Source organism: Chelonia mydas, chromosome 11 (assembly GCF_015237465.2).
Source record: "Chelonia mydas isolate rCheMyd1 chromosome 11, rCheMyd1.pri.v2, whole genome shotgun sequence".
Classification (NCBI taxonomy): domain Eukaryota; kingdom Metazoa; phylum Chordata; order Testudines; family Cheloniidae; genus Chelonia; species Chelonia mydas.
The window spans coordinates 42,588,159-42,601,815 of record NC_051251.2 but is presented as its reverse complement, the minus strand read 5'-3'; the positions used below and the strand labels follow the sequence as shown (position 1 = coordinate 42,601,815).

The 13,657-nt window shown below is 43.2% G+C and overlaps 1 protein-coding gene across 7 annotated transcripts in view; it reads left to right on the top strand.

The window, feature by feature from the left end:
* Positions 1-13,657, top strand: part of LNPK (lunapark, ER junction formation factor) — an 88,443-nt gene that overhangs the window by 53,657 nt on the left and 21,129 nt on the right. For all 7 annotated transcript variants that reach the window (XM_037913225.2, XM_027822951.3, XM_037913226.2 and 4 more), the window contains 2 exons: positions 12,673-12,778; positions 13,538-13,608. In XM_037913225.2, the coding sequence (XP_037769153.1) occupies positions 12,673-12,778; positions 13,538-13,608 (177 nt within the window). The remainder of the gene's footprint in view (positions 1-12,672; positions 12,779-13,537; positions 13,609-13,657) is intronic.

The following is a 13,657-nucleotide window of genomic DNA, read 5'->3' as shown; positions in this document are numbered from 1 at the left end:
TGAGGCGATTACAGGGGTCCACTCATCCAGTTCCACAGGATGATGCGAAGGCCTATCAGGAGCTACTAAAGAGGGTAGCCTCAAACTTGGTGCTCCATGCTGAGAAGCTGGAGGAACCCTCAGACTCCCTGTTTGATATTCTCAGCTCAGCGGCCCCAGCCAGGGTGGCATTGCTCTTACATGAGGGGGTGGTAAAGATCACCAAATCCTTGTGGCAGACACCCTCGTCGCTTCCCCCCATCTCCAAAAGAGCAAAGCGAATGTACTATGTGTCTGCTAAAGGTTATGAATACCTTTATACACACCCTGCCCCAAGCTCCCTGGTGGTCTTGGCCATTAATGAATGGGAAAGACAGGACCAACTAGGAGCGACCCCCCCCCCCAAGAACAAAGACTCAAAGAGGCTCGATCTATTTGGAAGGAAAACTTATTCTTCCTCGAGCCTCCAGCTGTCAGTGGCCAATCACCAGGCCCTGCTTGGCCACTACAATTTCGACATGTTGTAGTCTGAGGCCAAGTTCGAGCATTCACTGCCTGAGGACCCCAAGGAAGAGTGCCATGCAATCTTTGAAGAAGCCAAAGTAGTAGCCAGAGTGGTCCTTCAGGCGGCGTCAGACGCGGCGGACTCTGTGGCCAGAACAGTGGCCTCGGCCATCTCAATGAGGAGGCATCCTGGCTACACTTGGTTCTGTCAACAGAGGTCCAACAGTCAATACAGGATCTCCCATTCAGTAGTCAACCTCCTGTTTGTGGAACAGACACAAAACTACATGGTCTAAAGGACTCTGGGATGATGCTGTGGACCCTGGGCCTCTATACCCTGGCCCCGGCCAGAAAGCAGTTTGTCGCCGCAGCCCCAGTGCTCTGGGAGCCAGCCCAGGTTGGAGCCTGCCTTTAAAAAGGGAGAAGCTACAGATGCTGGCAGGGTCACCAGCTGGTGCCCTCTGCCCAGTTGAGCTCCATCCGCAACCAACAGGGTGGTAAGCGGGCATTTTGAGGGTTCGTCCAAGGGCAACCTACCAGCCTGTATCCCGGATCCTACTTCCCCATGTTTCTCCAACCTTTCCTCTCTGCATGGGTCTCCATAACTTCGGGTCCTCAACACCATGGGTCCCCAACACCGTGACGCAGGGTTATACTCTCCAGTTTTTGTCCCTCCCTCCCACCACCACCCCCCATCCCTCTTCAGGGACCCTTCTCACGAGAACCTGCTCGTGCAGGAGGAAAAGGACCTTCTGCAAGTGGGGGCTATGGAGGAAGTCCCTCAGGAGTACAGGGCCAAGGGATTTTCCTCCTGGTACTTTCTGATCCCCAAAGCCAAAGGGGGTCTCAGACCCATCCTAAACCTGCGAGACCTCAACAAATATCTTCAAGTAGTTGAAGTTCCGCATGGTCTCCCTGGCCTCCCTGGATCCAGGAGACTGGTACGCCGTCCTTGATTTGAAGGACGCGTATTTTCACGTATCGATATTCCAAGGACACAGATGATTCCCGCGTTTCATGGTGGGTCCTGCTCATTAGCTGTTCGGCCTGGCTACAGCCCTGAGGCTGTATGCATGGCCGTGGTGGTTGCCTACCTCAGGCGTCAGGGTATCCAGGTTTACCCATACCTCGACGACTAGCTCATTAAGGGCCGCTCCAGGTCTCGGGTCCAGCATGACATCTCAGCACTTCAGGTCACGTGCCATGCCCTGGGCCTGCTGATAAACGAGGAAAAATCAACGATAATCCCAGTACAAACAATAGAATTCAACAGGGCAGTCCTCGACTCCACCTGTGCCAGAGCACTTCAGCCACAGGACTGATTCAAGACGATGGTGAGTCTCATTGCCAGTGTCTCTGCGTATCCCCTCACCACAGCCCAGGTCTGCCTCAGGCTATTGAGCCACATGGCGGCATGTACTTGTGTTGACTGCTGTGTGAGGCTTAGATTGCGACCCCTCCAACAGTGACTGACAACAGTCTACGTCCCATCCAGAGACCATCTGGACAAGGTTGTTATGATCCCGCCGAAGATACTTGCCTCCTGCTGTAGTGGAATGACCCCACTGGAAGGAGTCCCGTTGGAGAGTCCTTGACACTTGGTATCTCTGATATTGGATGCCTCTGACCTTGGCTGGGGAGTGCATCTCGGCATGTTGAGAACTCAAGGGATGTGGTCCCCAGAGGAGCTGACATTGCACATAAACATCAGGGAACTCAGAGCAGTCTGCCTAGCCTGCGAAGTCTTCCTGCCACATTTTTCTGGTTGAGTGGTATGGATACTCACAGACAACACAGCCTCGATGATCTGCATCAACAGGTGAGGGGGAGCCTGCTCGTCGGCTCTCTGCCAGGAAGCACTCGGATCCAGCACAACATCCACCTTGAGGCGTCGCACCTCCCCAGCAGCCGGAATGTGGTGGCGGATCACCGCAGCTGGTGGTTCTTCTCTCCCCACGAGTGGTCCCTGCATCCAGAGATCGTTCAACTGCTCTTCCAATGGTGGGGAACTTCCCAAGTGGACCTGTTCATCACCAGACAGAACAGGAAGTGCCAACAGTACGGCTCCTTCCAGGGCCTCGGCAGGGACTTCCTCTCCGATCCCCATCCCACGACAGAAGAACGGCATCTGATGTACTCATTCCCACCGATTCCGCTCATCAGCAGGGTCCTAGCAAAAGTCAAAACAGACAAAGCACAGGTGGTCATGATCTCTCCGGCGTGGCATCGCCAGCGCTGGTTCGGCACGCTCATGGATCTGGCACTGGCCCCTCCATGGCCACTGTCCAGCCACCCAGACCTCCTCTCACAAGAACATGAGCAGCTCCTGCACCTGAACCTTCACTCCCTTCACCTCACGGCTTTGTTGCTGCATTGCTGAACCCGCAGGAGAGGGCCTGCTCCAGCCAGGTGCAGCAAGTCCTCTTGGAAAGCAGAAAGCTCTCCACCAGAGCGACTTACCTAGCAAAGTAGAAGCAATTCTTCTGCATGGCATCTCACCAACAAGGTCTTCGCAGTCTATCCTGGATTACGTACTGTACCTCAAGCCCCCGCTCTTTCCTCTATCAGGGTGCAGTTGGCAGCCATATTGGCCTTCCACCAGCAGATCCAGGGAAAATCTGTGTTCTTCCAGGACATGTCCATCTGGTTCCAAAAAGGCCCAGAGTGACTCTTCCCACTGGTTTGGGATCCGGTTCCACGGTGGGACCTCAACCTTGTCCTCTCGAGGCTCACAGGACCTCCCTTTGAGCCCCTGGCCTCTTGTTCCATTTCACACCTGTCATGGAAGGTTGCCTTCTTTGTAGCCATTACCTCAGCAAGGTGAGTATCTGAAATTAAAGCCCTTAATTCCTGACCTCCTTACACGGTTTTGTACAAGGACAAGGTCCAGCTGTGATCCCATCCTGCATTTCTGCCTAAGGTGATGTTCCACTTTCATGTCAACCAGGATATCTTTCTCCCAGTTCTCTGTCTAAAGCCACACTCCACTGTAGAGGAGAGGCGGCTGCATATCGTGGATGTCTGGCATGCCCTAGTGTTCTACCTGGAGCACACCAAGCCCTTCCCCAGGTTGACCCAACTCTTCATTGCAACAGGAGACCGGATGAAAGGCCTTCCAGTGTCCTCGCAGAGGATCTAGAACTGGATCACCTCTTGTATCCGGTTCTGTTATGAGTTAGCACAGGCCGAACTGCCAACTGTATTGAAGGCCCACTTGTCCGGAGCTCAAGCATCCTCAGCGGCCTTCCTAGTGCACGTCCTCATCCAGGACAGCTGCAGGGCCGCCACATGGTCTTCAGCGTGCACGTTTATGACACATTACGCCATCACTCAGTAGGCCAGAGATGACACTGGATTTGGCAGAGCTGTGTTGCAATCGACATGCCCATGAACTCCTACCCGCCTCCAGTGGTACTGCTTTGGAGTCACCTACAATGGAATGGATAGGAGCAAGCACTCGAAGAAGAAAACCCAGTTACCTTTTCCGTAACTGGTATTCTTCGGGATGTTTCTCATGTCCATTCCATGACCCGTCCTCCTTCCCCACTGTTGGAGTTTCCAGCAAGAAGGAACTGACGGTGGGGGGAACCAGCAATACCCCTTATACCGCAGCATACGCGCACCACTCCAGAGGGCACCAGAGCTGGTCCCCTATGGATACCACTGAGGGGAAAACTTCCAGCACCGGTGCATGTGGCGAGCACACACACCTACAATGGAATGGACATTCTTATGTTCATAAGAACATTCTTATGACATGAGCAACGTATCTCAAAGAACACCAGTTACAAAAAAGAAAAAAAGGTAACTGTCTTTTCTGGGTTTGCCCTCCTTACTGTGTATAATTATGGTTCTTGTCTGTCTTCACACAGCATGTAATTAACATGATTTTTCCATATATTGTGTTCTGTTTAGGTTCTTATACAGCCCCTCATCACTGTAGTATCTGCTCAGTGCACAACTGCAAAAAACTCTCCATCTGATGAACATCTGTCATGTGTGGTTAACTTTTTCTCTCACCTTCTCCCCCCGGGGGGAAATCTTGTACAGTTTAGTATTATACATTTATAAATTAATACATATTGCTTTATGTTTTGTTAGGGAACACAAAGGTACATTTCACTTAAAGTGGTAGATGCTCAGGTTTATGGTGGTAGCTAGTTCCTGTGGGAGTTTATTCCACGGTCTGGGACTGTCCACCAAAGAAGGCTTTATCTCCTGCATGGGCGAGCTTTACTCTTAAAGTAGTAATACTAAAGGTAGTAAGTTCTGTTGTGCCTGAGAAGCAGAGTTGTTGAGAGTGCACTTCCTTCTGGTGCTTTAGGCACTCTTCAATATCTTGGGTCTAGGCTATTAAGCAACTTGGAGGATCAGGATCAAGACCTTGAACTTGATTGGATAGTCTGTGGGGAAACCAGTGTCAAAGCAGAGAACAGGTTTGATGTGCTTATCATAACCCATGCTGCTTAGGTGACATGCTTCAACATTCTATACTCTGAGTTTCCTAAGCGTTGATGGCTTCTTGTCCAAGTATATTGCATTGCAGTAGTCTAGCGAGGAGGTGATAAAGGCAGTGTAACTGGTCATCATCCATAAGGATAGGATGGGGTCTTCAAGCCAACTGGAGATGGTAGAAAGCATAACTATTCATTTTCATAGCTTTCATCAGATTAACTGATTTTTGTTGGGGCTTCAAGTGGGAAACTGAGCCACAAATCCACTTTATCTTACAACACATTATAAGCGTTACTACAATTATCAACACTGGTATCCATAATATTATCTTAAAACTAAATGCCATATCTGGATGTTCCCCAATTGTATTAATTTGATCCCAGTAACTGGGTGTAACACTTACTCTATCTAATTATATATTGTATTTAATTGTTCTTGCATGTGAATTCAATGGTTTGTATGTTATTTTAATAAAGACTTTTAAATGCAAATTTAATTTTACAAGAGGTATTTTAAAGTTAGGAAGTAATTGCAAAGCCTTAGCAATTAAGCTTAGTTGACTCTTTACTACTACTGGCTCAACAAATTTGAGTATAGGTATAATTTTGACTGATTCAATTATAGTTTTGAATTTTAAGAATAAAACACCAATTGAGCTGATTGAATGGGCACACTTTCCCTCCATGATTGTATTTTTACTGTTGTATAACCACACAGTAGTCTTCATTTCACACTTTTTATGTCTATTCTAGATACTCAGCTGTATTGGCAGTTGAAAGATGATTTCTTTCTTGGGTTTGTTTCATTATTATGATCTATACCACAGATTGGTTGCATGGCCCCTAGGGCATCACATCAGCAGATCCATTTGGCTTGCACTTCTGTGCAGCAGTCCAGAAGAGGTGCTTGCCACCATTCATGTGAGTGTCTTCCAGTATGTGAGGTACATGGCTGGACATGGTACATGTTCCTTAAATTTGGAGTCTTTGAGGATGCTTACTTTATTGGCAGTGAAAGTGGGGTGGACAGACTTTTTAAAAAGAAAATAGCCTTTTGTATAGTAATTATAATTAAGAGATGATATTGTTACCACAGCTAGATTACTGAGGATATTAACCTCTGTGACTAGTTGTTTCATTCCTATACCAGTCCAGCAGATATTTGTTGGTAATGAGGCTATGCGTTTTCCCTATGCGGATATCTTTTAAAGCTTGTGAAACATCTATTCATATATATGCACCCATTGCATTTCACATTACGTATAGTTACAGTGTGATGTTCAGCTTCCTCATTATTGTGACTAACTGATTAGCCCTCTTTGGGGTTTCCGTTAGTGCTTGGGCAAATAACAAGAATTGTACTGTGGTGTGTATTGATAATTAAAGACGATGGTCCCACAATATAAGCAAAATGCTTATCAGCCCAAATGTAGCTAACATGTGTCTTTCATACCAGGTATATTTCTGTTCTACAGGAGTTAGTATCTCAGTGTGTAAGTAGTTGGTCTCAGTTTTGAATTTCTGTGTTGACCCAAGACGACTCCCAGTGCTATTTCTGTAGCAGCTAATTCCAACACAAAAGGTTGTGAATAGTCAGGCTGAACCAACACTGGAACTGAGCTTAATACCGGTTTCAATTTAGTGACTGCTTCAGACACTTGTGGGTTCCATTCCCAACTACTACATTTTTAAAGCAAACTATATGAAGGAGCAACTATTTCTATATATTCAAATATAAACTCCCAAGAGAAGCCAGTTCCTAAAAACTGCAGTTTGTTTTAATACAGTTTAACAAGCATTTTAGAAAATATTCCAAGAACCATTTTGCAAAATATTAACAATATTATGCTTTCCCTTCAAACATTTTTAACTGATGAATGTGGATTTTTGATGCTCCTCAGTTGGCAAGTTATGCCACAAATATATAAACTCAGTTTGTATTTGGTTTGAGGACTGAGCCATTCATAAGTTTTCCCCTGTATTTTGAGTGCTTCAAAATATAGGTGCCTACGATATATAAAACAAAAAATTACATATAAAAAACATAAGCCCCTTCGTTTAAACTGAAAACGAAATTTTTACTGAAAAATTCCCGGGTTTTACAAAAAGTATTCAGTTTTTTTCTGATTTTCAACCTACTTTATATTCAAAATATACAAAAAACTTGTTTTATTAGGAAAATACAATACATTGCATGAGATATATGTATTATGATAATACATTAGTCTGTGTGTGTGTATATGCAAAGCTGCCTCCTGAAGTAAGGCTATGTATTAGTCTAGAACAGTGGTCACTAATTGGTCGATCCTAAAGGATCTCCCAGTTGATCGTGATCTCTGGCAGTGTAGTGTGGCTGCCGCTAAGGCAGACTTCCTGCCTACGCCAGTCCCATGCCACTCCCAGAAGCAGCCAGTGCGGCCCCAGGGGCAGGGGCGGGGGTCTCCCTCCGTGCGCTGGTCCTGCCTGCAAGCACTGCCCCCGCAGCTCCCATTGGCTGGGAGAGTTGTGGGGGGCGGGGCTTGCAGAGAGGGGCAATGCACTTTGGCCCCTTCTGGGAGTGGTGTGTGGCTGGGGTAGGCAGGGAGCCTGCCTTAGCCTCCACTGCACCCGCTGCCGACTGGGAGTCACCAGAGGTAAGTTCTGCCCAGAGGGAGGCCGCACCCCAGCCCCCTCCCTGAGCCAGCACCCTATACCCCCTCCTGCACCCCGAAACCCCTCCTGCATCCCAAGCCCCACCCTGAGGCCCCTCCCAGAGCCAGCACCTGAAATTCCCTCCTGCGTCTGAACCCCCAGCCATGAGCCCACTCCCGGTGCCAGCACCCCATACCCCCTTCTGCACTCTGAACCTCCTCCTGCACCCAAAGCCCTAGCCCTGACCCCCCTCCCAGAGTGAGCACCCTGTATCCCCTCCTGTACCCCAGCCCCTAGCCCAGAGCCCCCTCCCAACCCTTTTCTGGTTTCTAGTACAAACAAACAAACTTAACAAACATATTTTCATGGATCCTTGTGGTGAGTGGCATCCCCCACTGAATTTGTCCTTCCATGACATAATACAAACTTTTAACAATTATAGAGGTCTATAATCTTCAGTGTTACTAGTGGCCAGCGTTTTAGCAAAAAGGTTTATAGGTTGAGGGGGAATACAAATCAGAATAGCCATTATCTTCTTCCCAAAGGTACAGATGGGACAAGTCCTCCCTAGTACCAATATCCTTACGTTTCCTTAAATTCTCTATAGTTTGATTGTACTTTATATTCTTGGACATATTACTGTGTGTTCTGTCTTTCCGTAACTGCACAACAATCTGTGTTGTGCTTAGTTTCTCCCTGTCATAGCTCACTGACTGATTTTTACCAAGAGCAAATACTGTGGTTGTCATTTGGTCATTGGCCACAACCTCTCTATTCTGTACTTGTAACTAGGTGCAGCGTTCTTTAACTTGTTCCTCAGACACAAGATCATTAAATATACTACTTCCATATACAGTCCCTTTTCATGGGAATTTTTATAGTTCTTATTATTCTCAACTTTACTGTTAAGTCTTTTCAGCTATGTCCCAAGGTTCTTCCTTGGCTAAGACTTTTCTTTCAAATCCCTCTCTGTGGCAAATTATATTAACATACTCCTCCATTATGACTGAGAACTTACTTTCTTGTCTGGGTGTTGGACAACACCATGGCTGGAGGCCAGGGCACTGTTCTCTATAGCTTTCCAAGCCTTAGGCTTGTATCTGTATCCTAGTATCTGGAGCCTTCATAATCCTGAAGAGCTGGAAGTGACCACAAGGAACAAGACATCATGGACTCGTGCCTACCCAGGGATGCCAATGTTCAATGTCAAAGTGGGAAACTGAGTCACAAGTCCACCCAATTTAGGCTTAATCAATTTTTGCCTTTATTTATACAATTTCAGACAGAAGTATTGTAATTTATAATGTCTGAACATATGCTTATGCCAATAACAGACAAGATAGAATAGGTAAATGGGCCCAAATTACTGCCTTCCGGAGCACTGGAAAGTTCTTCCACCTTCCATGATGATCATCGCCTTCTCTGATCTCTTGGTCTAGTCCTTCAGTCCCATTCCTGCAGCTTCTGGTGCAGTCTCTCTAATTTGGGCTTTGTTCACTTGAGTCTTTTTTACGCATTTCTAGATTACTTAATTTTATCCAGTAGGCTTTTACCACATCATCCCCTTCATTTGTGCGTGTGTGTAACCTATACAATATGCACGTGCAAACTTCAGTTACCTAACTTACCTAATTTTTCCTGCTGGTTTTGCAGTTTTGGGGTCATGTCATTCTATGTCACCCTGTTCCTAGCTTTCCCAGAAACCTGGGATTTTATATTTATCATTACATGTTTATGTGTATCTTCTTTACGTCTTGCAACACATCTTGTAACGTGACACATTATGTATCTTGCTAGCAATAATATCATTTTAAACAAAACAGCAATTTATATCAAAGAGGGATTGGCAAAACCACACTTATGCCAGGCAAGGCCTTGGCCTAAGTGTTGCCTCATCTAAACCCATTCGGTATCCAGAATTACAAATTATTAAAATAGAGCTAACAAAGCTCTTAATTTTACCATTTTGCAATTCTTCATTCTATGTTTCAGTACATGTATGTCACTCTTCTACCCCTGTAATCTATTGCAGGAATGGGGAGTTATGGAAAACACACACAACCTTTTCTGTCAGCATTTTTTATTATCTTAAACATAGGTTTTCAAAGGCCTTTTTCATTCAAAGTGCAGTTTTGTTTGTGAATCATTACCAAAAAAACATCGTCAGAAATTTTCCTGTGTTGCATTTTGAGGGATGTCAAATGTTAGGGCCTTGACATTGAATAGTACTGCAACAGTACATTGTAATTAATGTTTGTTAACATTGTTTACCTTAAAATTGGTTATTCATGAATCAGCGTTTGGGTTGTAGCTTTAATCTATTAATTCTTTCAATTCAGATTTGTTAAACACAAAAGTTAAGTGTGGATGAAGTCTGAGCCAAAGGTATTCATCCTTACCACCTGCATTGTTACCCTATTTTCAAAAGCAGTTTGAGTTTTGCTGACTGATGAACGGCTTAAAATTTGGAACAAAAAAATTTTCAGTATAAAGTCTGGACAAACTTTCAAACTCACTTATGGGACACTAGAAAAATGATATGGCAATGTAAGATTTATTTCTGAAGATTAGAGAATTGCAAATTTCAGGGCATAGAACTATTTTGGGTTTGAGGCAAATTTCCCTTTAAAATATAGAATGCTACTCAGTGTATTTATGTAGGCATCCAGTAATGGGAGAGGAGGCAGCTGACATTGACCATAGTAAAATCTGTCCAGTATTTGTTATCAGTGTATCACAGGGTACCTGTATTATTATTCATTAAGTTCTTGGCCAAATTTTGACTCTTGACCGCTAATGTGAGAGTTTGGGGAAATGGAATAATAATTGTTAACACTTGACTGGTTTTGTATAATTGAGACTACTTTAGATTTTAAAAATTAATTTGACAAGAATCTTTCCATAATGTGGCTGACAACTTCAGGAGTAAGGAAGAGAAGAGTTAAAGCTACAGGAAATAAAATTTGCAGGTTTTTAAGGTTGCCTATATCTTGTACAGCAGACCCACTGTTCCCGAACTCTGGTCTGTGGAGAGTTGGGTGGTCTTATTTCTATATGTGAGGAGAGACAAAAAGAAGCAAAATCTGATTGTGAGATTAATTCATTTGAGAGGACAAAACACTTATGAAAATTGACTAAAAGTACGTAAATTCTTTCTCATCGCTATTTTTTTCATGTTGCGTCAACTGCTATAGTTTCCAAAAGGGAGATTTCATGATTTCAAATAGGAGGGAGATGATCCATAATATGGCATCTCTATTAGAGATGAAACCTCATTGAAGCAACAGTTGACAGGTTTTCTACCACAGGTGTTCATAAATTTCCAAAAACAATGAGGAGTCCTTGTGGCACCTTACAGACTGACAAATTTATTTGGGCATAAGCTTTCTCGGTCTGTTATTGAGTGACCAGGGAGACTGAAGTGTTCTCCTACTGGTTTTTGAATGTTATAATTCCTGATGTCAGATTTGTGTTCATTTATTCTTTTGCGCAAAAGAATAAATGGACACAAATATGACATCAGGAATTATAACATTCAAAAACCAGTAGGAGAACACTTCAGTCTCCCTGGTCACTCAATAACAGACCTAAAAGTAGCAATTCTTCAACAAAACACTTCAGAAACAGACTCCAACGTGAAACTGCAGAACTGGAATTAATTTGCAAACTGGACACCATCACATTAGGCCTGAATAAAGACTGGGAGTGGTTGGGTCATTACAAAACCTAAACCTAATTTCCCCCATACTAATTTCCTCCTACTGTTACTCACATCTTCTTGTCAACTGTCTGAAATGGGCCACTCTCATTACCACTACAAAAGTTATTTTTCCTCCCTTGGTATCCTACTGTTAATTGAATTGTCTCGTTGGACTGACCTCACACTTGGTAAGGCAACTCCAATCTTTTCACGTATTTATACCTACTCCTGTATTTTCCACTCCATGCATCTGATGAAGTGGGTTCTGGCCCATGAAAGCTTATGCCCAGATAAATTTGTTAGCCTCTAAGGTGCCACAAGGTCTCCTCATTGTTTTTGCTGATACAGACTAACACGGCTACCACTCTGAAACCTGTCTTAAATTTTCCGTAATACTCATGGCAATGCAAAAAGTTAAGGCTTGCCCTCTAAAATAGTTTGGGGTCATAAATTTACTTTAATTTTTTTGTTTGATCCTTTAAATTGACAGGGAAGAATGCACCAATAGCCTTCCCCAACTACTGTACTGCAGAACGAGATCACTCTTTAGCTTCGCTTAATTTCTTTGCTTATAACAGCATTTTTGTGTTCAATCTTGGATTTCTCATCTGTTCTTTGCAGTACCTATTTTAAGTAATGCCATTTTGGTACTCCGAGAGATTGTTGTCCATTGTTGGTATTAAGATGCTGATACTCAAGATTATATTTTTAAGATTCTAATTTTGGGCTGTCTAGACTGACTTTGTCTAACCTTTTGGCTTTTTGGTAATCTACATTTGAGGAGCAGGTGAATTTCTGCCCCTAGTTTCTGCCTAGTCTGGCTAATATAGGCAGTGAGAGCAAAAGTATTTTGAAGTGAGATCCCTTATTCCAGCAAATACACAAGCACCAGTGCATGCTCTGATATTTACACCTACTGTAAGCATCTCTTTACACTGACAACATGGTGTTAAAAGGCCTTACGATAAATGAGAATTGGACATGCTCTATGTTCATACACATTCCTTCAAAGGTTCTTCAGTTTACAAGGGTGGATTTTGCTTTTTTTATAATCCTTTTCCTCAAAGATTTGACTTTTGAACAACAGTAACTTACTTACCAGTATTTTTAAAAAAGTGGTTTAGAAATCATAACTTTGATTTCACATTTAGTAACTGATAAAACTGAAAGATTTAAACAGCAAGAGCAATTGAATTTTAAGAATGACATGTTGGAGAAAAGAAAACTAGCTGCAGTCCAACTATCTAAAGTGGTACAACTTCCCTAGTGGATTTCACAAATGTGACCGTTTAAAATTACTGCATATATTAATACACTGTATTAGCATGTACAGTAGAACTAGTACATTATGTAGTACGACTTTGTTGTTAAAAGTCAATTCATTATGCTTACTTCATCTGTTAGGTCTCCATCCACCAGGCCCTCCTTTAGCAAGACCTATTCTTCCTCGAGAAAGGGGAGCTTTGGATAGAGTTGTTGAATACTTAGTTGGTGATGGTCCACAGAACAGGTAAAATTTTGCTAATGATAGTAAGTAACAGCACATACACAATGAGTTGAAAGTCTGGTTTTTGTTTGTGCAGGATTAGATGTTCTAGAATTCTGCTGCTTATGTTTGTTGGTGGCTTCATATAGAGTTTTCCTAATGAACTGGCTCTCTAATGCCTTGCCTGAACTCTTTTACCCCACACTCAGAAGCATAAACTCTAGCATGAGCAGTTTTAAAATGATAGTGCACTAGTGAAAAAGAAAAGCCTTACTGAAGCTTGAGTGGGAGAATGAATTAAACCATCACCTAAAAACATCTGAGACTCTTAATTTCTTTTCACATGTATCGTCATTTTAATTGCTTATAACTAATTGCCTGCTGAATTGTCCCAAAACCACTTGAGCTGGCCTTCTAACTCTGTTAGAGGAACTATTAATCAGATCATTGTATTTCCTCATAAAAGTTGAATTACCAGTATTTTTGATGTGGCTTCTATAGAGTCTAGTATGAAACAGACACTTAAATTGCAGCTATGTGATAGGTTAAGACCTAACCATCTTGGTTTAATTCTTAAGATTATGATTCAAAATTTGTCTTTTGCTGATGTGTAAATGAAGAGACCCTGCTAACCAGTACATTCTTCATAAATGGATTGGGCATTACTTGTTAACATTTTAACTATATTGAAAGTTGCTCAGCTTTAATACTATACAGCAGTTCCATTGTCTGAATACTTAGCTTCAACTTAACACCTGTATTTTTACTCTTTTTTTTTTTAAGGTATGCCCTTATATGTCAACAGTGTTTTTCTCATAATGGTATGGCTCTGAAGGAGGAGTTTGAATACATTGGTAAGAACTAACTTATATAGTCTGTTCTTTTAAAAAATAAGTTTTGTAC